Source organism: Amborella trichopoda, chromosome 9 (assembly GCF_054954075.1).
Source record: "Amborella trichopoda isolate Santa Cruz 75 chromosome 9, AtrichopodaSantaCruz75HAP2 v2.0, whole genome shotgun sequence".
NCBI lineage: Eukaryota > Viridiplantae > Streptophyta > Magnoliopsida > Amborellales > Amborellaceae > Amborella > Amborella trichopoda.
The window spans coordinates 27759884-27786631 of record NC_142344.1 but is presented as its reverse complement, the minus strand read 5'-3'; the positions used below and the strand labels follow the sequence as shown (position 1 = coordinate 27786631).

General features: G+C 38.6%; 1 protein-coding gene across 1 annotated transcript; it reads left to right on the top strand.

The window, feature by feature from the left end:
• Nucleotides 1–518: 518 nt before the first annotated feature.
• On the top strand, nucleotides 519–19007 carry LOC18430415 (30S ribosomal protein). The gene is made up of 5 exons (XM_006840570.4): nucleotides 519–1154; nucleotides 1250–1393; nucleotides 1727–1972; nucleotides 18472–18580; nucleotides 18674–19007. The coding sequence occupies exons 1-5, from the start codon at nucleotides 855–857 to the stop codon at nucleotides 18802–18804; spliced, it is 930 nt and encodes a 309-aa protein (XP_006840633.2). The 5' UTR covers nucleotides 519–854; the 3' UTR covers nucleotides 18805–19007.
• The last annotated feature ends 7741 nt before the right edge of the window (nucleotides 19008–26748 follow it).

Below are 26748 nucleotides of genomic sequence, written 5' to 3'. Positions count from 1 at the left end.
AACTTTAATTAGATTAGAATTCTGTTTTTTAATTTATTATATTAATTTATTTATATTTGAATCCATTTTATTTTTCATTAAATTTTTCTTTATCTTTTATTTTGTTTATTTCGAATTTTCTATTCTATTTTAGATTGATATTCTATCATTTCATCATTTTGTATTTATAGATTATATATTTTCTAAAATTATAATATTCTAAAATTAGAAAAACAAAAATTAAATAAGATAGAATTAAAATATAATTAAAATTTAATTCAATTCAAATTCTATTTTAATAATATTTTTTTTAATGTTTTCTATTATTTTGGTAAATTTGAAAATTTATTTGGCCATGCATACTTACTTTTATATTTTCCATTCTTTTAAAAATTATTTCTAAAATACCCCATCACAAATTGATTTTCTCAAAATCAAAATTTTATTACTTTTTTAACTTCATGTGGATGTTCTTTGTTTAAGTTTATTTCAAACGTATTCTTTTAAATATTTTTAATACTTTAGCTCGGCAAGAACTCGACCCCTGCCCCGCGTCCCCCCCTCCCCCCTGCCCGCTCCCCCCTCCCCCCTCCCCGAAGGTGGAGGTACTCGACGAGTCAAGTACTGGGTTCAAGTACTGGTCCAGTACCCGACCCGACTTGTTTTGTTGAACACTGCTCCCTTGCTGGGTGCAGAGCATACACATCTCTTATGGATATCTTCTCACTTTTGTTTGTAGTAATCTGACACGCCAATCTGTCTGGACTCTGGAATGGATAAATCCCAAACCTACTCCTGTCTCTCGCCTGTTTCTGGCATCCTCTACTCCTCTCACAATGCAATAATCTGTCTTCCCCTCTTGCCGAGATTTCTTCATGGCTTTGGTGGTACGGGTACCGGCCCAAAGAACTTCTTGCATTTTCTTCACCGGCCCTTCTTGCTCTTCTTCCTGCCACTATGTCCAATGCAAAACCGCCCTCTTCGCCTCTAGAAACACTACATCTATGAATTCTGCATTCCTCAGGCGTGGCACTCTACTTTCTCTCTCTAAAAGTGTTTCTTCACGAAACCCAAATGAGCTTTCTTCTTCTAATCGAAGCCCTCTTGTTGTTCGAATGTCTTGGGATGGACCACTTTCTTCCGTTCGTCTGATCATTCAGGGAAAGAATCTGGAGGTATTTCGATGGTTTTCTTGTTATATTAAATGTGAGTACTGATGCTATGATTTTCAGAGAAATCTAGAGTTTAAAGGTTTTTGTGTAAAATGCAGTTAACTGATGCAGTGAAGTCCCATATTGAAGAGAAGGTGGGTAAGGCTGTTCAGAAACACGGTCATCTCGTTAGGGAGGTTGATGTTCGATTATCTGTTAGAGGTGGGGAATTTGGGAAGGGCGCTAAGCTTCGGCGATGTGAGGTGTGCCCAACACTGATACCATTTTGTGTTTTTTCGCTCCATCTTTGATGAACTAACCTCAGTATGAATTGGGTCTAACTAATTTTTGGGTTTTATTTATTTTCTTTACGAATCGGGCTGAACGGTTTTTATGTTTTTTGTTGTATTTTCATTTTAATAATTGTAACTGAGTAATTTATGCCCTTTGTTTTCGTTCTTTATAATTGGGTCTGGATAATTCACGGGTTTTATTGGTTTCATTTTTCACCATAAACTGAATTTTTATTTGATGGTCATCGTGATTTGATTGTGCAGATTGGAATTGTGATTGGTTTTATGTGTTGCCACTTGCAGGTTACATTGTTTACAAAGAAACATGGAGTAATTAGAGCGGAGGAAGATGCGGAATCTCTTTATGGGTCCATTGATATGGTTGCATCGATTATTCAGAGAAAACTGAGGAAAATTAAGGAGAAGGTGTCTGATCATGGCAGGCACATGAAAGGTTTCAATAGGCTTAAGGTCAGGGATCCTGGTGCTTTCTTAGCTCAGGAATTAGAGCCAGAATCTGAAGAAGATGCTCCGGATTTATTGGATGAGGTTTGCAACATAATTTTCTACTTCTTCCTCTTCAGTTTTGGTTTATCGTGTGCTTCACTCTGTTTGAGGTTCTAATCTCTTACATGATTGTAACTTTTAACTGCCTGGCTGCTTTTATTCCAGTGTGGTTCATATTGGGGATTTCTTAGAAAACAGAATCCAAATTTAAACACTATCTGCACCATACCATCTCACTAGGAAAAATCCTTTTGGCCTTTCAATTTGTTTGAAATGAAATAAATCATTTGGGATATGGTTTTTGTATTTTTCCTCACATTAATTTAAGCTTCTTATGAAGTATGGTTCTGTGAATACTTTATTGACTCAAGAACCATGGACTTAGATAGTTCTTTTGGTTCTTACGAACAATACCTAGTATTTCTGAAGCTAGTTAAGTCTCTTTGATGTTCGATCTATCAATTATTTAATATTCACTGGGTGATGCCTGCTAGATCACCTTATCTTTCACTTATTAGGATTCAAATTGATGTATTGCTCAACTAGGTATTTAATGAAGTGGTGGAAAGAGTGCAATGCATTCTATTTTGCTCCCCTAAAACAAGTTTAGAGAGAGAGAGAGAATGTATGGGTGGGATTAATCCCACATCCAAGAAGTGAACAAATTCATGGGGGTGAGAACTATAAAAGGGGTGGGGGAGGTTCAAAATCTAATGCATAAACAAAAACCTGTTGGGTCCGGGTCCAGGTTCAGGTCCAGGTCCAGGTCCGGGTCCTGGGTCCCGGGTCCTTAGTACCCGAGCGGGTACTGGTATGGGTATATATTTTGGAGCCTATCGAGTACGGGTTCACAAGGGATACTTCGGGTACAGGTCTGATTCAGGAGGACCCATCACCCACCCCTACCTATAATTAGCGATGACTGCCATATTGATAGTTGGACTGCAGTTATGTGCTCTGAAAAAAATGACGCCATTGTTCTCTTGAGCTTTGGCATGCACTGCTCATGCAAGTATATGAGGAGGAGGAACAAGTTTGAGCCCCAAAAGGCTGAAACTTTGGAAAAAAAAAATTTTCTTGGAAAATGGTTAACATTGTTATAAGTATATAAATATACGTCAAAAAGGACCCCTTAGACTACCCACAAGAAATGGGTGCTCTATTACAAAATTGGGTATTAAAGAACAAAAAAGATGTTTTCAACCTTCAAGAAGTAGGCTTTACACAAGGGGGTACAGGAGAGGGAGAAGCAGCATTGTGATCTAGTACAGAAGTGGGGGAGAGAGAGATGAGATGAGAGGTGGTGAGATGAAGGGGAGAGAGAGAGAGAGAGAGAGAGAGATGAGGGGTGATGATAGGAAGAGATGTTTTAGATCGCTGCCTCTATTGTTGACATTGGTGTTGCTGCTCCTTCTTTAGTGAGACGATCAACAACGGCATTGGCCTCCATGGGGATATGGTTGAAGGTGACCTGAGCTCCCCAGCAAAGCGCAAAAATATGGTCATAGAGATGGGTTAATCTTCATTGTTGGGTGTGTCCATTTGCCCATAATATTACATTCTTAGAGTCTCCTTCCACTTTGAGAATTTGACAGTTTCCAATGAAGCTAATGGTTCTCTTTAGGCCCTCTAGGAAAGCAGTAGTTTTAGCTGTGGTGGAATCTATATGGCCTATAAAACCCGAGAATGACAAGAGTTCGGTGCCCGGGTTTCCTGTAGAGAAGACATCAATATTAAGTTTCGATAACCCATGGAGGAGGTACTGAGCTAGGTGCAAGGTTTAGAATGTTGGTCCAATTGGATATGAAAATTGAGGAGCCTAAGTTGGCACGTTCCAGTAAGTTTTTAGCCTAAAAAGCATCAATACTTTTGTTCAATCTAGAAGGGAGGATGAAAGCTGACTTTGGCCTTGGAAGGTTCCAACATTCTTCTGATTCCGTATAATCCATGTGGCTGCCATTATGGTGATCCTCCAAAAATGATGACATCATTATTAAAAAAATTGGTTGCCTGCCCCCTAGGTAGCCGCCTAGGCAGTTGGGCTGTCAAAATGCCTGGGCAGGGCCTAAGCGGGCTCCCTGAGCATCTTGCTTCTAGGTGCGTGCCTAGGCGACTAAGGTGCCACCTAGGCGGTCACCTCAAGGTGGGTGCCTTGGAATAGGTGCCACCTAGGCGGTCACCTCTCTTTCTCTCTCTCGATTGAGTGAAAGACATGCATCCATCTCATGTGCTAGCCTCCCACTTAAAAAAATAAAAAACAGGTGACCCAAAGCCAGTGCACACACATGTCTCTCTCAATGTCTCTAACTTTTGAGAGAAAGACGTGTCCATCTCATGTGCCTGCCACCCCTTCAAAAATTTTAAAAAATTTTGACGTGACACAAAGTGACAATGACACATATCTCTCTCCCATGATGTCTTAAAAAATGAACGACTTAAAGTTGGTTTGTCTCTCTCGTTCTCCTTAAAAAAGATTAAGTTGGTCTCTCTTTCTCTCTCTTGCTTTTGGGGTGTCCTTTATTTGTGTGGAAAAGTTAGGAGTATAAAAGGTATTCAATACAGATAAACTCCTCATGTTCATTGATATGACATAGAAAAAGTAAAAGAAATGAGCTAACACTTGTATCAAATTCACCTCTCAAAAATTTAAAAGACAATAACAAAAGTGAAGGGCATAATGGTCACGGCCATTTCATTTACCTCTCTTTTTTTACGCTTGTAATTCATGCTTGGAGAATAATTATGAACAGAGAGAAAGAGATGACCAAAAGGGGGGGCGAGTTGCACCCCTATCCTTGGCAGGCACTTAGCCGCTTAGGCGGCCAGGCCCCCAAAATGCCTAGGCAGACTCCTATGCCTTTTTGAAGACAACGTGGGGCTAAATAGGCCTAGAAGAGTTGGTTGGTGTCTTTTGGATATGCTCAAGGTAGCAGAAATAGAGGAAATAGATGGTCCCAAAGTGAGGAGATGGCTGAGTAGTGGAGAAGGAGATGGCTAGCTGTCTCGTCCTCATCTTGGTAATGGTTGGGTAAAGGTAGGCCCCTTCTCTGTAGTTGATCTACTACCAAGATTTTCCTGTGCGTCCAAGAGAAGGCTTGAATCTTTAAAGATATTGGGGTAGACCAATTTTCAGAAAGATGTGTTTGGGTGCCCGAGTTGGGAGCAGCGAATAGTAGAAAGGGGCCACCATGAATAGGTCAGTGGGCATAGGAGCCCATAATAGCCGGTCCCCTCCCGTTAGGGCAACGAAGATGGAATTCAAAGAGCTTAGAAGGGACATGAATTGGGTGATTCATGTTTCGAATAGGGTTCTCATGAAGGAAAGTTTGTTGGAGGCTAGGGAGAAAAGTTGAGGCCATTGGCTTGTACTTGGCTTTGTTCCCATCCACACATTGGTCCAAAACCTTACCTTTTGTCCTCCAATTTTGAATCTAATCTTGGAGATAAGAAAAGGCTCTACTTTTGGCTATACAGTTCCATGCCCCTGATCCTTGATGTCTAGGGAATTTAGGAAGCCATCCTCCTCCTTGCATCCATATTTACTGCAAACAACTTCCTTCTAAAGCGTATCCTCATTCAAGGAGAACCTCCACCACCATTTTCCAAACAAGGATAGATTTATTTCGTTAAGGACGTGTTTGATTTCTGGAAGACACGGTTTTGGAAACCGCATCTCTAGGGAAGTGGATACCCCATGTTCCATGGTCCCCCATGGAACTAGCATTATCCACTTTTTAGCATTAAAGATAACGTAAGTGGCTAACGCGGTATCTGCTTTACTACAAAACTTCCTTGTTATCAAATAGGGAAGTGCTATAGTACTGGAAGACGTGGTTTAAAAAACCGCGCCTTCCAAAACTCAAACACGCCCTTAAGAGGCTACGTTTTCTGGTTGGCAAACCTTATTCTAGGCTATTAAGCGAAGTGAAATTTATGTGCATCATTGCTCCCTTTCCGCATGAAGTTCGACATTAATTCTTCAAGCTTACATGCTATACTCTCTGGTATTTGGAATAAACACATGAGGTAAATGGGCTCATTGGCAAGGGTTTCCTTGATGAGTGTTCTCCCGCCTCCTAAGGAGAGAAATCTCCCCTTCCAGTTTTCCAGCGTGTTGTAAAATTTCTATGTGATGCCATCCCAAAGGTGCTCTCTCGTTTTTCCCATGCAGAGGGGGGTAATTTTTCACAGGCACATCCCATGTGGTCAGTGAGGGGAACTATTTCATCTTCCACCATTCTAATATCCAATATTCTGGTCTTAGCGATATTTACTCTCATCCTGGTAGACAATTCAAAGCATCTAAGTAACATCCATGGTTTGTCTAGCTGGAGAGGGCAGGTATCAATGAATAACATGGTGTCGTTCGCATAGAGTAGGTGGGTAATCTAAGGGCCGTTCCTATAGGTCCTAAATCCTTTTAAAAGTACCGTTATCAAACAGGTTTGAAATGGCTTTAGAGAAGAGTTCTCTATATATGGCAAATAGAAAGGGTGAGAAAGGTCCCCCTATCCAAGATCTCTTGATGCTGTGAAGTATCCTTTCGAGGTCCCATTAATGAGTATTGAGAAGGTGGATAAGAAATGCATCCATGAATTCAGGTTCTCCTTCTTTGTCTGAAACCATTCTAGTGAGGATTTCAACTAGAATTGACCAGTCCATGTGGTCATATGCTTTATTCCAATTCAATTTTAATTTAAGACCTTTTTCACCTGATGAATGTCTGTAATGGATGGCCTCGTTGTTGTTTAGAGCCCCATCCAAGATCTATTTGTTTGCCACAAAAGACGACTGAGTATTGGATATGACCATAGTTATTGGAATGTTTCACCCAAGTGGCAGTTCCGCTTCAGAATCCCCGATTCGATGTTTCTGTTAAGGGATCTTTATAGGACCCATTTCCTTGAAGTTAGGAATCTCGATTCTACATTTGTTGCATCTCCCTTCCACATTTAATGAATCGTGATTCTATTTTTTTTGGAATCCACATTCTATGGTATCAAATACCGCATTTTATAGGTGCAAGGCACCATGATGCTATCAACATGGAATCTCGTCCACCATAGAATCTCTATCGGATTTTTGGAAATCCAGATTCCACAGAATCATAGGTGCACAAAACCTTGATTCAATGACCATGGAATCTCGCTTCAAATACTTATGACATCAGATTTGAGTTATTTGGTATCCAGATTGGAGAAGATTACCGAATAATTATCCGAGCAACACATGGTTGAAGTTCTGGTAACATGGAATTAACATTCAAATGCAAATGTCTAGAGTTAATAAGTTGTTAACAAATTATCATACTAATATCTTTGCAGGCTAGGTGAAGCCAACCACAACTTGGCCTTGGAGCATTAAATCTTATGTACCTTATGTCTTCACCCTCCTAGCATAATTAGAAATCATAAGCCCTGTACCCCTCAATGACCATTAAAGACTAACAATGGTCTTCATTCTTTATTGGCATAATTCATTAAGTGTGCATCGATTCCCCTAGTGGACTATGAGTGTTTGCTAACTGTACTTAATCCAAAATAAATATTTTTATTTTTTTAAATTTCATTGTTAGCAAATCAAATATTTCTTATTTCTTTATTCAATTCAAAACCTCAAAAAAATCTCAAATCTAGCATTGTGGCCACTCTACCTTGGTTCCAATACTGTGATTAAGGCTCAATACATCGATTTACCCGAGGAACCCTTGTTCAGGTCTTTAGGACCATTAACTCTAGAACCTTGAACCTTTTGCCCTGTGAAACATGTTTCATGTTGATTTCTGTTGCGGTTCTAAGTTCTTGGGTTCATGGCCCTATAGACGTAGGAATATTGATTCCAGTTGGGTTGAAACTCGATCTTATAGAGGTTAGGATCTCGATTCCAAGCGGATTGAAACTCTCTTCCAAAATGGTATAAATCTCGATTGCAGTTGGTTGAAACTCGCTTCCAAAATGGTATAATCTCGCTTCTTGTTGGGTTGAAACTTGATTCTAATGAGGTAGGAATTTCCATTCCAACTGGGTTGAAACTTGATTCCGATAAAGTAGGAATCTCTTTTTCTATAATTTGCCTTCTACTGACAGCCATTCCGACAACAAGAATCTTACAACTGCCCACGATTCAGATTTCGAAATCAACTCGAAATCTCCGGCATTTTAAACAACTATGGAGATGACCTTTCCGAAGACAACCTTAAGTTTGGAGGCTAGCGCCTTGGTTAGGATTTTGTAGGTGGAGTTGAGAAGACTAATGATCTAGAAGTCCTAAACTTTCAGTCCTTTCCAGTTTAAGAATGAGAGCTAGGAATGATGAGTTGAGTCCTTAATGAAGGTGTCCTCTCTCGTGGAGTTTATTGAAGTATAGGAGCAACTCAGTGGACAACATATCCCAAAACCTATTGAAAATGCCTATTGAGAAACCATCTGGTCCTAGGACTTTGTCTTGGGTAAGTTCTGACAACTACCTTAATTTCCTCTAAGGTGAAACGTCCTTAGCCAAAGTGAGTCTTGCTGTCGGAGGGTAGGGCTACGGTTAGAGTCTTTTAAGAACAAGGTCTTGAAATATCTAATCACTAATCTCTAATCTCTGGATATGTTGGGTTTGGGTGAAATGATAACTGAGGTTCCGAGAGTGGTATGGCTTCCTCTAAAATGTCAGTGATTGGATTTTTTGAGTGAGGACCTGGATTAGTATTTTAAAATGTGGGATGTGGTCCCCATTAGGTTGGGGGGCCGATGCGGGCTCGATTCAGTCTAGATGCAGGCACATCACCCCGATGCGGCCAATAAATATAAAAAATTCCAAAAGATGTCAAAAATAGGGTAATGCATAAAAAAATATGAAGGTGATTTATTCGATAGTGTGTATTTAATTTAATCATTAATTCCGCATTAAAAAAATATGGAGGTGATTTATCCGATAATAGGTATTTAATTTAATCATTAACTCTGAGTTTATTATCTGTTCGGAGACTCTAAATCCCATGTTTGAAGACATTAAAAAGTAGAAACTGCAACTTTATAAAAGACATTAGAAGGCATCATATTATCATAATTTAAAAAATCCAAAATGTCATTGCAAACTCTGTCCTTGAAACCCTCGATATATTGACGAATCTATGCTCAAACTTGTTCAAAAGCAGAATCCAGCCCAACCAGTGACTTGGAAAGAGGCCCCAAGTGGGAATCATTAAGCAGGAGCCTCATTCCTCGAACCAATGGATCTCGAGCCTAAAAGGTTTTCCTGGGTTAACGACAAACAGTGGTCTAACATGATGGGCTTGTGGTCAGAGGTGGTTCTTAGGGGAGCATATGAAACGATTTCTAGTAAGGAGTCCTCTTAGTCAATGAAAATCCGAAACTGATGTATTTTGGTCAGGATTGGTTCTATGGCATGGGTGGATCAAGAGGCGCCCAACCAGGGGATGTCAGTAATATGATTCTGGTCAATGAAGTTGGAGAGATCCCTCATACTTGTAGTTTGACCTTTTTTCTCATTGTTCCATCTTGTGATTTTGAAATTTCTTCCTATGACCCAAGGAATCAAGGTTTGAGGGAGCTTAGATTGGAGTTCCTACCACATGTTTTCCTTATCACTGAGGTTGTTAGGACCATAAACTATTTAACATTTCACAATTCAGCTAACGGACCATCCTTTGATGGTGATATCAATGGAGAAGACCTGAGTGGATGATGAGATGCGCCAATGGACCCTAGAGTCCTAGAGAAGCTAGATACTACCAGAAGCTCCATAGAAGTTCGGTGTTATCCATTGCATGGACTTCTTCCTCACACCTCATTGGTGGTAAAAAGTTCAGGAGCAAAGGTTTTGGTTTCGATGAGGGCTAGGATGTCAAGGTTGTTGGAGATAACTAAGGCTCTTACTGCATTTTTCTTAGTTGTTTTACCTAGTCCCCTAATATTCCAGGAAAGAATTTTCGTTTTGTAGAGTGGGGGGGTTGGCTAGTCTTCTTCTAGTTCTTCTCCAAGGATCTTGGTTTAGTTCATCTGTTTGAGTTGAGTGGGCTTGTTGGGCACTAGAAGTGTGATTCCTATCATAATTAATTTCTAAGTCAAGTTAACCAGTTCTCTTGTGCCCTTTAATTTCTTCGATGCAATCGTTATTTGAGTCCTGCCTCCATGATCTCTGAGAACTGAGGCCTAGTCCAAGATGGTCCCATCATACATGAATCCCATGCTAGCATATTATTCATATGTGGCTTCCCTGTCGTAATTCTTCGGAGCTTGTTAACATCAGGTTGCACTAGAGATTGGATATCTGGGTGGAAGTCATCGTTGATGTCTCCTCCTTGTTCCATTGAGCCTAGGTCTAAGACGTCCTCAGCTGGTGTTCCAGTCCAAGTTTCTGAGGGCCGAGATGGTTGCGAAGACATGTGGAACTGTGGCACTGGGTTGGACGATTGTGTTTGATAGTAGGACCTCTGATTGTAGGGCTGAGGGGATAGAGGCTCTTGGGTGAGCTGTTAGGAAGTCTGAGAAAGGCTGTTGGGCTGCAAGGTGTAGAAAAGTTAAATAGAGGAAGGAACGTAGGAAGTGTACCTCTAGAAGTACAGAATGTGTTCAGTGCCAGTCTTAGTTTTAGGGGCAGGGGAACAAGATCATTTAAAGGATTCAACAATGGGAATATGGTGAGCTATTTTGTGATGATGGTTTAGAAATAAGGGTTGGAAGGGGAGCCTAGACATTCTTTTTTTGAGAAGACAAAGTAGTGGTGGCCTAGGGTTGACGGATGAGAATTGAGGTTTGGGTGCTGGGAAGTTGGGGATGTTTATGTAGTGTGGTGAAGGAGCTGGTGGGCGAAATTATTGGGAATTTTTTTTTTTTGACAAGGTTACATAGGGATGGAACTTGAGACCTTGGCTATGAAAACCTAGCCTCTATCGTCTTGACCGTTCAGGAAATTATTGAGAATTTGGAAGGGAGTTTCTAAGAAGGAGGGAAAGACTGGGTAGCGCGTTATGTTCGCATAGGAGTGGGATGGGTAGCATAGTCTGGCGACGAGACGAGAAGGTTGGAGAGGGTTGAGGTTGTTCTGGACCCGGTGTAGTAGGAACTCTAGAAGCTTCAGTGTGCCCTGGTCTGAAAGCATTATTCGATGTAGAGCTAAAGACATTGGGTGTGGAAGGTCTTCTTTTCTGTCTGCAGGGTATGATGGTGGTAGTAGTAAAGTGGTTCCCACCGATGGCCCCAAAGCTAAGGAAATGGGGTTTAGAATGGCAGAACTGCCAAGGAACCAAATTTTAAGAGGTTGGTCCTCATCCCTTAGGTGTCGGGTACTGTAGGCGTGGCCTCATCTTGAGGTATGATTTCCTAGGTGAGCTGAGTAGATTTGGGAGTATGATCTTCGCCTTTGTTCCCGAGAATAGAGATCTTGTGATGTGATGGGAAAGATCCTCGCAAATCAGCCTTGTCCCTCTTCAATTCATCTCTATAAGGGATGACGTATGCAAGACTGGGCCTGTAGCTTTCATGATGTGGGCTTGAAAGACCTTAAAGGTGTTTCATCTGGAGCCGCATCTGTGGGTTTGAGGGGGGAAATAATGATGCTCAGTGGGACTACTTTGACGTGGGGCAATAAGATTGCGGCTGAGTTGGCGAGGCTTTATTGGATGGTGGCGCTTGTATGTGTTGGGGAATATGGCAATGGGTTTTGGGATGATGTGATGGATGAAAGTTTCTATTGTGGTGCATCGATTTCTGGGATTCGATAATTGTTACCGTGGTTATTACGCACCGTTGAGTACTTCTGGGTGGAGGCATGCTTGGGTGAGATGCTGTGGAAGGGGAAGCAGTTAAAGTTGATGTCTATAGTGGTGCTGATAATTGATGTTGAGTGGTAAGATTGGGTGGCTCAGTAGTTGATAGACATTCAGTAGATGCTGGAGGTGAAAAGGTGGGTTGGATATAGAGAGACTTGGGGAAGGTGAAATGGTGGGTATAACATAATGAGCCTTGTTAATAGAGGATACAATCAAAACTTGCACTTGGGAGGATGAGGGGTATTATTGTCCTCATTAATGTTGTCATTAATTGTGGCTCCTTGGTTCTTGGAGCTTGAAGTCCCTCTGTGCATGCAGCTCTTGGCACGTGAGAAGTCTGTCTAGGGAGCATAGATTGGCGCACTTTGGGTTTAGGCTAGCTACTGTGGTCCACAGTCTGACGTTTTAATTCATAGTGTTTTTTCTTGTGGACTACCATAGTCCATTCATTGTGCTTTTTGGTCTGGCTCGTATGGAGGCCTTTTTTGCTTTTTTGGAGGTAGAGGAGCCTCGTAGAGTGATGGTGATCTCATAACAAAGTCTCTGAGAGTGCATCAACAAGGAATTAGGGATGTTTTGTTCATCCCATGTCTAAACAAGGATGATGAGAGATCCCATGGACAGAGAACCAAACGAGCTCCAATGAATAGAGACAGTGTTTCAAAAAGCGCTAGGCGGCTCCTAGGTGGCTTGGGGGGTCTAGGCTGCAGCGCCTAGGTGGGCGCCTAGAACCTGAGTGGCCCAATAAAAAAAAAAGTCTTGTCCCTCCTTTTGTTTCCTTTTCACAAAACTTGCATTTTACGCAATTTTTATCCAAAGGATTTGGGTTGTAGTCATATTTCCATCTCGGATGACCACTTCTATTAGATCTCGAAGAAGACATCTCAAAATATGAAAATAATACAAACTTATACAAGCAATAAAAAAAAATCACTTACTTCGATTGCTCAATTTTCAAACTTCCACATCTAAGATGCTTCTAAGGACACAAAATCTTCTAAAAAACCCTCTAATATATTTATAAAACGTCCAAAATTAAATCTAATATCAATGGGTGATGCTTTGATCAATTTCTCATAACTGTGAGAAACCCTTCGATCTTAAAGAAATCACCAAAATTTAGTTTGGGAGTTTTTCTCTCTCTAAAATGCGCCCTAATGGGTTTTAGGTTTTAAATAAAACTAAAACCCACAATTTTAGCCCCTTACTATAAAATAAAATGACATAATATATCCCTACTGAGTGGCTTTTCCTCCTCTGGGAGGGGCGTAGGCTCTGGGCAGCCGCCCAGGGCTGGGCACTGGGCTCCCGCCTAGGCGGGTTCCTGGGTGCCTAACCGAGCACCTTGGGTTTTCCGCATTTTTCTGACGCTTAGGCCTGGGTGATGCGCCCATGCCTTCTGGACCGCCCAGGCGTTGGGCGGTACGCTTTTTGATTCATTGAGTAGAGATGAGTTTTCCAAAGCAATTTCTTGTGTCCTTGAAAGTTTGTTGGGACCATAGTGAGCAAGAATTCCTTCCACCAAGATTCAAGATTTGGTCGATTTAATGGCCCCCAGCTTTCAGTCCATCTTGGCGTTGTCATTTGGCCTCCCCTGAAAGACAACTTGTGGAAAGTTGGGCCTTGACGGTAGAGTGTACAAATGGGAAGGAGATCAGATGTCTCCGATCCTAGAGGGGCATGTAGAGAATAGGAGAAGCTTTAAAAATGTTTTCGAGCAATATTTTAATTCCTTTGAGATCGTTTCTGCGTGGAGTGAAAGAGGCTATGGTTGAGAACTTTAGGGAGAGGAGACACTTTTCTAATTCTGCACTCTCGTTGATCTATAGGTGTGGCTGATGTCTTCATGGGTTAGTTTGGAGTTAGGGTTTGAGGATGTTGGCCAGGTTGACAGAGGTTTAGGAGTACTCTCTGGCACTGGTGGTTAGTGGTCAGTTGCAAAGTTTGAATGTGTAAGAACCCAAAGGTGGTTTATTGGTGATTTGGGCCTGTGTAATTGGCTTACGGAGAGATAGTTTAAGTGGGTGGTGGTGTAATAATTGCTTGTAATAACATTATAGTGGTGACGGTTGGGCGAGATAGCCGACATGTTGCAGGAGAAGTAGAAAGATAAATGAGGAGTGAAAAAAGATGAGACAGAGAGAGATTTAGCCTCCCTCTCTTGTGGGGGCAGAGAGATGAGGATGGTATTCTCTAGTAGCAGACATTGGATGATTCATGTTGGAACTTATATGAAGAGGGATTGAGAGGGATTGGATGATTGAAAGGAAATTATGACGAGAATTTTTCCTATTTTAAGAAGGAAAGCATTTTGTGATACATGGTTTTGAAGCAGTAGCAAACTTTCTTCAAGTTTATGAACCAACTCGTGGTGTTTCTCCCCTAGGCGTTATAACCATAGTTATCCAAATCGCGTACCAAGGTCGCGATTCCAATTCGGAATCGCGATTCCGGGGTTCCCGAGACGAAACACGAATCTGGAAGATACGAATCCCATTTCCTAATTTCATAAAATGCATTTCAGATTATTTTTTAAATCTCGATTCTTGGAAGGTTGGAATCTAGATTCCATATCACAGAATCTACGATTCATAATTGCACAACAATGCGATTCAACATGTGCGAGATGTTTATTCCAATTATTTTTGAATCGCGAATCCATGTTGGAAGCGAGTTCCACATCGTAAAAAAGGTGTAGTTCTTAGATGCGCCGAACAATTATTCGATCAACATCAAATCAAGTTCTAATGACAATCAAATTTCAAATGCAAATATTGAATGAAATACGTTATATGTTGCGAGAGGAACTCCACGAACTGATTCTATGATACCAGAGGAGTTCCAGGAACCCTTTCGTATCATGTTACAATTTTGTACAAGGTTAAATACCCATGATCTGGATGAGGAGACTGTGATATTGTGAGCCAAAAAGCCTTAGTAAACTTTCGAGATGAATCCATATACAATAATTTCTGCCAAGTTACCCAATGGATTTATGAATCTATAAATCATGAAGTGGGTGGCAATCCCATCTCAGGGTAAGACGTTTGGGTGTCAGCATCACCTCAAGCTCAGATGTTCATATAGGATGCTTGCAATAACCAAATGCTTATTTTTGATTATTTACTATACCAAGTGAATGATTATGTGGGGCATATTTGATAGGTGATTAACAAAATGCTTATTAATGATTATCTATGGTGCTAAGTAAAATGCTCATCACTCATTTTCTCAACTTAACTCCCTAAAAGAGTAAAAAAGAAAAAAGAAAGAAAAGGAAATGGGTTATTAGTGATCGAAATTCATGGCCATTTGCAATCTTTGGATTTTGAGGAAAATGCAGCATCTTGGTCTTTTAAGCTATTACCAAGCTAGGAATCATTTATAGTATCTACTTGGTTTTACATAGATAATTTGGGTCAAGCTATGGTATCATCTATGTCTATCCCGAATCATCTATGTCGTCATCATCATAGCCTTTCCTCAATCACCTATGTAAAACTTTAAATATTTTTTGTAAAACACTTCTCCTATAACTGAAGGGATGGGTGCACGATTCTTGAATTATGGGAATTTCGATTCCCAATCATTGGGGACAATGATTCTAGTAATGTAGGAATCACGATTCCTATTTCGGATCGCGATTCTAAAAGTCATTGAACTGTGTGGGGTCATGTGCGATTCCTGAAGTAGGAAACTCAATTCCAACATGATGGGGTACCGATTCCTACAAATAAGAGTCACAGTTCCTATTTTATTGGATCGCGATTTCGATTATTAGGAATCGCACCTCCGATGGTTTTCATTGTAGGGACGGCGATTCCGAGATCAGGAATCATCTAACACAAGTGATTCGGCGATTCCAATTCTTGAAACAAATCGGTATCACATGCATTTCCAACAAGTATAGTTTTAACTATTACTTTTTGGAAACAAGCTAAGGTGGTTAACTCAGTCAATCATTGCAATGCAATATAATGTACATTTCATAAGATATACTCATGTTTAATGCACCTTGTTATACAAGCAAATTGTAATTCATCCATGGAAGACCCTATTTATATGATTCTAAGGCATTGAAGAGCTTGTTTATCGCTGGATTAAGTAAGTGGAAAAGCAAAGTTGTTTATTTGATAGTTTGGTAGAAGTTCATTTTCACATTCTCATGTAGAAACAACTAACTGCTAAATGTATAATCCAGTCCCTTGGTGTATACTTTAAAATTATTATTAAGAGTGCCTATTAGACATCAATACATGCACATAAAAGCACAAAATTACAGCAAAGTGGGATTCATACCACCACCTCAAATTCACTTTTACAATTCAAAATAGAGAAGAAAAGACCTCATAGCCCACGCAATTTCCATTCGATTACACTAGTGAAGGAAGCATTCCAACTAGAGACAATAGGCTTCTCAAAATTCAGCACAATACAATTTCCATTACATTAACATACATTTTCAAATACATCAAAATTCGACCCAGTTGCTTTCCTTCACTTTACATGATCGATACAAACTGAGTACAACTTTGATGTGAAAGTATGAACTGTGGGAAGCTAAATCAATAATCATTTGCATGAGGTTATCCCCAGAGACTGATACGCCCAAGTACAAACTCTGCCTTTGATAGCATGGGGTTCTGGGGCTTCCTTCACTCTACAGATTGGAATCTTACATAGTAATAGGTCATTTTAGAATGCTTAGATCAGTGCGCACACAAATGACAATAGAGATCTTGATCACCCATTGACCCCCTCTATCGTTGTCTAGCTATCATTGATCAAGAGCTGGAAATTCACTCCATTATCTCCTAGTTCTCAAAACTTTAATTTCGCACCTAAATTTAAATGCAATTTAACTTAACTTTGCACTTGGGATAAATGAGATCATGACAAGGGGCATGCAGGTGGGCTTTGTAATTTCCCATTAGCCCTAGGGTTTCAATTGAAATATCAAACCCTATGTCCCTTCTAGAAGATCAGCCCTAGTGTACCCATGTATAGTATAATTTTGCTTACACAACCAAACAGGTTCTTAAGAATAGTGACGACCTATGACATCATGCTGATGTCATCCTCATGTGGGTACTGTAGGGACCATGTGTGGGCCTCCTTTGGAGCTCATATGCAGCCTGTTGGCTACTTAGGCCTCACGTGTCCCACCTGTCCTCGATTGGAATTAAATCAACAATTTTCTAAGGCCATTTTGGTTAGAAAAATTATATAAAGTTTCCCTAAATATTTGAAAATCATTTTTCAACTTATTTTGTCAAAATGAATTTGTTTGGGCCATAAGAAATGTATTGGAGGTAAATTAGATACCTTGTGAATTTGAATTCCATAAAGCTGGGGCACTCCAATGGCCTACCACGAAATCCACAACCACTTTCTCATATGGTACCAATAGAAACCATGACCACAATCACAGTTGACCAGTAGATGGTGGAATTTGTTGATTTCGATGTATTGAATGTGCATCACTAAGGACAAGTTACTATGCACTTATGAATATAATCACAAGCAAATACACGAACCATGGTGCGAGGGTCCTCTCTCAACACATGTGCAAGGGTCTTCTCTCAACACATGTGCACATCCTTAATCCAGTAGATAACCTAGGAAGGGTGGCTTCCAATTTACACGCTTGTTATATGCATATGATGTAGGTTGGTTATAAATAAGTTGAGGCTTTGGCCCTTACCCTTACAAGCCATCAACCCATGGGGATATGCTTTCTCCCGACTCAAATCTCATGCAGATATCCTTTCTTTCGATCTCTTATGGGCACCCCTGTGTACTGGGCTTAGCCTCAGGTGTTTGGTTCTAGTATCACACCTACTACCTCGACTATGGGATGATCCCCAAACCCTCACAGTGACCCTCTAAGCCTATGAACCAAAACCTGGGGTTAGGGTTTTGTGATCAAGACACCACTTCCAGGCCCCAGACTGCCTAGGCGGTTCGGGTACCCATTTGGGTCCCACACTCCAACTCGAGTTTAAATCCACTATAAAATAGTGGGAGTTACATGGTGTCAAGGCCTTGAATAGCTAAAAAAAATCCAACCTAACTACACTGACCCCTGAGTATGCTTTTGTCGGTTGTACCGTCTAGTTAAAGAGTAAGGGTTCTTTCATGATTTCCAAGCATGACACCATCGCATGATGAATATGACATTTTCCTAGTGCAAGCTTGTTGTAACATGTAAATGTCAATTCTTGATAATGAATGCGCCTTTATGTACTAAAAGGAGAAGCATGGTGTGTGTACCTGCTATTGAACTAGCATATAGTTTCCTAGCCAAAAATATAAGCAGTACATTGTTGTGAACTCTCTATATATCCATGGTTTGTCAGGATCCAGATTTGAATTTGCCAATGTGATTTGGTGGGTGGATAAGCCCTTCTCTCTCGAATCATCAATACTATCTCTTATAATTTTTTTTACTGATGTTTAGCTGATCTCAGGATTGGTACAATGGGTGGGCAATCCAAAACCACTTCCAGGTTTTAAGGCCTTGGTTTGTGTGATTCTTGGAGTTAGATGACATATTCATGTTACTTCAATTCTCATGTGATAGTTTAAGTATATTAATTTGGAATACCTATGTAAAGAAGGGAATAATATATTGGCTATATTATCTCGGGTATTTTGATGTATTGTGTGGTATTTTGATATATTGACCAGTCTATGTAGAAATTGTATTTTCAGTAATAGTGTCATAAATTGAGTTATCGAGCTGAACATGTTTAAACAGGTTGTCCGTACAAAATATTTTGAGATGCCGCCATTGACTGTAGAAGAAGCTGTGCAGCAGTTGGAGAATGTCGATCATGATTTTTATGGTTTCCGCAATGATGAAACCGGTAAGTGGTTCCTTTTTACTTCCATTAATAACTGGAAGTTGGTTTCCCTTTTACTTGTGCTTATAGTGGTACTGCTCTCTGATTTTTTTCTAGGTGAAATAAATATTGTCTACAAAAGAAAAGCTGGAGGATATGGAGTAATTATTCCCAAGAACAATAACCAACAAATGAACCTCGAAACCGAAATTGGCAGCTCAGGGAGTGGACCTATGGTATCTGAATAGTAGTGTCTTGGGGATTTGGAGAACAGAGGGTTCAGTTTTCCTCTGGGTGTATTTGTTGTACATCTAGAGCATAATAATTGCCAGTTATAATTCATTTCTTTTGGTTTCATGTTCTTAAAGGTCTTCTCGATCAAGAACTGTTTGACAAATATACCTAAACAAGATTAAGCTAATGAAGAATTTCAGGTGAGGTTCCTTGTATCGATGTTTTGTGTTGGATTCCAGTGATAAAAAAATGGGCCATTTTAGGAGGAGCGTGCAACACCATGCTTCCAAATTTTGGCTTCACGTTCCTGTAACAAATATTGGAGGCCTGATTGGTGGATGAACTTGGTCTGCCACTCTCAAAAACTAGACCAATCAAACGTGCCTGAACAAATATTGGAGGCCTGATTGGTGGATGAACTTAGTCTGCCACTCTCAAAAACTTGACCAATCAAACGCGCCTGCCCTAAGGCTTGTTTTATCTTGTAAAGGTAATCTCTAGGCCATTTGTAATAAATGTATATTGAAAATTTTGATATTATGTGCCCTTTTCAAGGGTTACCAAAAACCTTAGAAAGGGGAAAACGTTTTCATTGATACGTTCTCTGTAAAGCTTGAGATAAGGAACTTTCAAAAAAACAGGTATGATGAACAAAGCATTAGTTTATGGTAGTGTTGCTATTCGGAAATCCTGTTTAGATTGGTGAATCGCCGATCAGGTTAGATGAATAGAATTAAAAACAAGTATCTCTTTTTGGCATTCAAGATGGTTAGGGGAAGGTTATTTGAGGGATTCTTTCCCGGAGCTCTTTGAAGGAGCATCAACCCCTAATGCTACAGTGGTAGATTTGGTTGAAAGGCGGGGTAGCCAGCTAGTGTGGAGCAGTAATTTTGTTTATAATAGAGTTCCGACTGGATTGTTTGATCAATTTCTGTTGTCGATGCATTATTTGGATTCGGTGTCTAAGAAATGGGGTTAGATGACTTAATCTTGGAATTGGAGAATTAGGGACACTTATTGGTCAAATCAGTTTATCGACTGCTTTTTAATGATAGCATAAAATGGTTGGACCATAACCTCCCTCGTATCTAATAATGATAAGTACCTCATAAAGTTCAAATTTTCATTTGGTTAGCAATGCAAGAGAAGATCATTACTATCAATAATCTTATTAAACGAGGTAAGGTACTGCCTTATGTGTGTTTGATGTGTAAAATTGATGATGAATGTGACACCCATTTGTTTTTGCATTGCTCCTTTGTAACCAAAATTTGGAATTGGTGCTTCTTGCAGTTGGATATGCCTTGGGTGATTCCAACTCATGTGTTTGACATTCTCACCCAATTTTCGTGTATAAACATTCCTAAAGTTGGCAAAGTGATTTGGATGATCTTGAGGGAGCTATTTTGTAGGAGGTGTGGAAGGAAAGAAATTGTAAAACTTTTGATGGAGGTTTGCTATCCTCTGATAAGGTTTTGAGTAACATTATTCATACCTCATGTAGTTGGTTCTCGATTACCAAAGATGAATGGGGAGTGTCAAAAATTGATGTACGGCTAAACCTCTAAAATCTTATCAAGTTGAGGAAGGTGAAGAGTCGTTCCAGATCTGTTTGGACCCCATTGCCTAGTGGATATTTCAAGATGAATTTTGATGGATGTTTTTTTGGCAATCCAGATGTGGCGGGTATTGGTGGATAGAGATTGTAATGGATCTTTCATTTTTGGTTTCCAGGTCCATGTGAATTAGCTACGGCTAATATGGCTGAGATGGCATCGTTATTACAAGGCTTTAAGCTTGGGTATGAGAAAGTTAAGGGGTCACTTTTGTTTGATTGAAGGAGACTCTTTAAACTCTATTTTGTAGTGCAAGTGTGAACAAGGGTGCCATGGCAACTTCATCAGATTTGGGTGCAGATTATGGATCTTGTTACTATTATGGGGGTGCCTTGTCAACATATTTTTAGGGAAGGAAATGAGTTGACGATTCTTTGGTTAAGATAAAAGCAATGCTCGATGCTTTGGTTTTTTGTGATGATGTAAACTCTATTTTGTAACCACAGTTTTGATTAATAATAATTTTTGAATATTGTCAACAAAAAAAAAAGAAGAAGAAAAGAACAAATTCTCTGGTGGGTGAATCTGTCCATAATAATAAAAAATAATTTAAAAATTGCCTAGTTCTTTGCTAGACTCACTTGGTTCCTTGACAGCGCGAGTCTATGGGAACAGGATCGATTCCTGGTTCTGATGATGACCTTTAGTGTGGATCAATTTCTGATTCTTAAATCACCAGTTTATAATAATGTATAGATATTAATTAGACAGCCTTGCCGGCACCAAAACAGCTAACCACCTACCTAGCCCTAAAAATCAATTTTTAATGGATTCTAGCGCCCAAATACCTTTTGTAACCACCACCGCAGTTCCATTCTGGGATCAACAAATAGATTTGGGGCTGTTAAAATGGTGGAAATCTGATGGATCCATTGAAATGTATGGGATGTTGACTTTGTAATCAAGTTGGAGTATTTGCTTGTTTTCATATCATTTTTTCTTTGAGGGACAAATATACTATACTCCCTTGGGAGCATAATTCACATTTACTGTCACGATTTCACATTTACTCTCACGGTTAGAATACCTACTTGGGAGGATCTTTTCAACTAGAAATTTGGAAACTACCTAAGAATCACTAGACTATTCTCATCAGAAAAAAGTTTGAAATTTGGGCTTTCAAATATTTAGATCTCACCGTCTAAAAATTGGACGGTCTTTAATCAATCTCGAGACATTCTTTTCTTCAGGTGCCTAGAGGGTGTAATAAGAAAAATTTCAACTAAAGTTAATATATGGGCCGAATATAGGATTTCTGTAGTAATTAAAGGCCTTATGAGAGCATGTAATCAATTTCTAGTATAGTGGAACATAAATATAGGGGAGTGTGGTCCTTTGTGGACTATACTTGGCAAATACTATTCTCTGATACTCAAACTTAGCTTGATATGCTCAGCCAGTCGAATTGGACAACCCATGGTACATGGGCATAAAATTAAACAGATGAGGTTTTTGTGGGTTATCCCTTGATGAGGTCAAAGTTGACCAGATGAGTGAGCTGAGGACTGTATGACCCTTATTTGTGATGGTTGCACTTTAGAGGCGAGGGCCAAAGCCTCATTCTGGAACCATCGCAGAACTTGTATATATGATAGCTGTAATGGAAAGCGAACCACCTTCCAGGATGAAGTATGTATATGTGCGACAAATTACTCTTATGCACTATAGAGCTGTGATTGTACAAGGTCTAAGTGACATTTGTTTGTCTCTAAGGGAGAACTTGTAGTCCATAGACTGAGATTATGTTCTCTTACCTATTGGCTGACTTTGGTGGTCAAATCATCAACCCCTACAATGGTCAGTTGCTCATGGGAATCACTAGGCCAATTTGAAAAAGCAAGTGTGGATTATAGTCCACAGTAGAAGGTGGAGTGCTTCAGCGATTATATAATTCTTAGACCTTGTCCGATCCGATTCTTATCAAAATTATTTAGTTTTAATTATTTCGATAATATTTGATTTTCATATTGATTGTTTGAATGCCTTGACATTTTATAAATTAATCTCTTAATTTACAATTTTATAATTGTTTGAATCTCTTAATTTACAATTTTATAAATTAAGAGTTATTGATTTTTTAGTATTTAAATATTCAGAGGAAGTAATTTTTATTTCTAAAAATCTAAAAACCATTATTAATATTTTAATTAAACATATTTTGTATGGGGGCCCATATTGCTTAACACATGGTCACAGTGGGTGGCATGCCCCGTTCTGAGGGGCTTCACTTTCTAATTTTAATAGCCTTGGAATTCAAGGCATGCAATTAATTGCTGTGATAAGGAAACAATGTAACTGCAAGGAGGATTAAAATATTCAAAATGGAATGATTTGAAATTAAGAGGACTTGATTTCAATCAAAGAATCATGTATAAAAAAACTACAGAAAAATAAAATGTGATTGTGAATATTTTTCATATTTCAATATTTGATGGGATTAGATTTAGGAAGCTGGAGGAAAGGCTTTAGCACATTCTTTTGAATTATGATGGATGATCTAAAGAATGAATGACTTATATCTCTCATCCCACAAGTCTCTTATGATTAATGGTCTAAATTTGATCTCACTAAAGATGACAAACCTTGGAAACCCTAGCCTCTCTCTCTCTAAAGGGTCCCCTCTCTAATATTCTCTACACATCTCTCCCTTCTCTTAACTCTCTCTCTAGGGGGCATGCCCCACTTTAGGATCTCTCTTTCTCTAAGATCTTCTCTCTCCTCTCTCATAATATCTTAAGGGGGGGCCACGCCCCATCTAGAGTTGCTAAGAGGGGCATGTCCCATAGTCCATGAGATAAGGCTTAGGCCTTGGGCCATAATAGTTCCACATGCTCTCAAATTATGTAGGGTTTTGCCTTAAGCTTTCTCATATTTAGAAGATTCGAGATTGACCATTGATCCCGCGTAACATTGTAGGAGAAGACTCGGTGTCAAGTGTACTAAGCACGATTGAAGTAATCTCCGACATCTTTACTTTGTGCTTTTGTAATATTTCTTTCTTATGCCTTTCTTATTCCCAAAGCATCGTGTTTATTTATTTATATTGTATAAAGAAGTTGTATTTAGTGGTAACAAGTGAGGACCACTTTTATTTGTTTATTTGCTTATTTTCAATAGAATTTTATTGTACTTGGACTATTATAAGTGATCTAGCAGGTGAAAATAAGTAAAATTAAAAAGTACATACACCGTGCTAGATCACATTGTTCACCTTTCATTGGTATCAGAGCGAGATCTACTTGCTGCCCTATTTCTTTTAGTTCACTATTTTTTGTGAGTTGGGAATCAGATATAAGGAAGCCAATGACTTTTTTGGTCAAGTGATATACCTCAGGAAGAATTTTTGACACATTCAAACACAAAAAAGACACCCTGCAAAATCTTTTTGAAAATTTTTAGTAGGAGATCCTAGGGGAATTGGGAGTTATGGACTCATTAATGAAGGGTGTCAGTTTTGACCATACAAAATCCATAAATTGTCCATTGAGTTCTGTGACTTATTCTATCTTTTTAGATAAAATTGACTGTAACTCATAAAATTGAGTTAACTTTCAAACAAAAATAATTTCATAAAGATAAACCTAGTAGTTTGAAGGATATGATCATTTTATTAAAGCGTGTGCGAGTGATGTTTTCTACAATGAAAACTATTTCAATGACTTGGAAGTGTTATCATTGAGAGGTGAATATCTATATTTATCAAGCCTGCTTAACAATGTGATACGAGGCCTGTAAAAACATATTTGGTACCATTCTCTGTTGACTTTCAAACAATATATGTTCAAAAGGGAAACTCCATGAGGGTAGAGACGAAAGGCAATTTTTTTTGATAATGTTCATCTTGAAATTCTGCAGTATGACCTGTTTTGTAATATCATTGTCAATTTTTTATTTTCATGAAGAAAAATATTATTTAAGCTTAACACTATGATTTCAAGGCTTGGTTTTGAATCTAGTTTTCAAAAGAAAAGTTTTGAGGAAGAAATTCTTTGTGAATTGAAAGAAACAATTGTTTTATGGAGATGTGTGCAACCTGATTTTTTGCTGTGAAAACTGTATTATGATGTGAATGTCACTAAATTGTAGACCCATTAAATTGTGTGATTTAGGGATGAGTTGAGCGTTGTTATGTATTTTTTAGTCTATTTCAATCATCCAAAAGTTTTAGAGATAAACTCCTAATGAGTTGAGAGATGTCATATTTTATCATAGGATGCTCATCTTCTATGCGGTAGTAAATTAAAAGATATGGCATTAAGACAAATATTTTTAAGAGGAATCTTTGTATTTCTTACATTGTAAGTTTTTTTTAGGGCTAATTCAAATGAGTATAGTTTATAACAATAAAGCTTCAGTGAGGCAATACGAAGTTTGAGAGATAAGACACTCTGAATGAAGAATGCACAATCAGATAATTGCAAAGACAAGAAGAAACACAATACCTATAAAAATCATCTTGTTTCCTATTCGCAATGAAACGATGTATAGAGAGCTTTAATGGTAGCATAAAATCCCTGCAATCAATGGGAATATCAAGATTACTATTTTTGGTGTGATGACATGATGAAGAATATTTTTTCATATATGTAAGGGAGAATCCAAAGGCCGAAGAAGTGGATGCTTCGTTGACATGTAAAACCGATGACGAAGAGATTCTCCATCAGTTGTGTGCTCTTCCAAGATCTTAAAAAGTTCGTCAGCAACAAAAGCAAGGATCAAGAAAGCCCAGGTACTACACTACATGGTTTTAAGAAAGGAGCAACTTGTTTAATGAACTCTCATGAGTTGCTGAGGTATGACCATGCGATGAGGGTAAATGATGATCTTCAGCAACAACGAGTTTGGGTTTCGCGATGTGACATGAAAGACGATTTATGACTATGTTTAGGATGTGATCTGAACAACAAAGAAAAAGTGGCTTCATGACTCCCTTAGAAGCTACATTCATAAATCCTTTGCAAAAGGATTGATGGGGAAAAAGTTCACCAGGGTTAATGTAATGAGAAAGAATAAATTAAATGATTTTATTTTTAGATAAAATTTAACTGTAACTCATAAAATTGAGTCAAATTTCAAACAAAAATAATTTCATGAAGAAAAACCTAATTTGTTGAAGGTTATGATCATTTTGTTAAAGGTTGTGCAAGTGCCATTTTCTGCAATGAAAACTGTTTCAATAACTTGGAAGTCATGATTTTGTTTCCTTACTTAATAGAATGTTTTAAGGCTCACACTAAGTTTCTAGACTGCCATTTTGAGTCTAGTTTCTAATAAAAGTTATTTAAAAGATAAATATCCATGGGAAATAAGGAATAAAAATATTTGATTAGAGAGAGCTCATCTTGAATTTCTGCAGTGTGGTGTATTTTCATTGAAATATGAATATTTATATGTATCAAGCCTACTTAACTTAGTGATATGAGGCCAGTAGAAACATATTTGATGTCATTCTATGTTTACTTTCAAACAAAATAGGTTCAAAAGGTAAATTCCATGAGGGTAGAGACAAAAGGCAATTTTGCTAGATAGTGTTCATCTTGAAATTATGCAGTATGACCTGTTTTATAATATTAATGTCAATAATTTATTTTCATGAAGAAAAATAGTATGTAGGCTTCAATTTATGATTTCAAGGCTTGGTTTTGAGTCTAGTTTTCAACATAGAAGGTTTGATGAAGAAATCCTCTGTGAATTGAGAGAAACAATTATTTTATTGAGATTTGTGCAACCTGATTTTTTACTGTGAAAACTATATTGTGACATGAATGTCACTAAATTTAAACTCTCTAAATGGTGTGATTTAGGGATAGAACTGAGCACTATTATGTATTTTTTAATATATTTAAATCCTCCAAAAGTTTCAGAGATAAACACTTAATGAGTTGAGAGATATCATATTTTGATCATAGCATTCTCATCTTCTATGCTGTAGTAGATTAAAAGATGTTGCATGTTAAGACAAATCTTTTTATGAAGAATCTTTGTATTCCTTATAATGAAAGCCTTTTTAGGGCTAATACAAATGAGTATAGTTTGTAACATTAAAGCTTTAGAGATGCATTACAAAGTTGGTAAGCAATGACACTCTATGTGAATAGTGCTCATTCTGGGAATTGCAAAAAGAAGGAGAAACACAATACCTGTAGAAAAACATCTCGTCTTCTATTCGCAATGAAGTGATGTATAGAGAGCTTTAGTAGCAACATAGAAACCCTACGATTAGTGAGAATATCAAGATTATGATTTTTGGTGTGATGAAATGATGAAGAGTATTTTTTCATATATGTAAGGGAGAATCCAAAGGCCGAAGAAGTGGATGCTTCATTGACATGTAAAACCGAT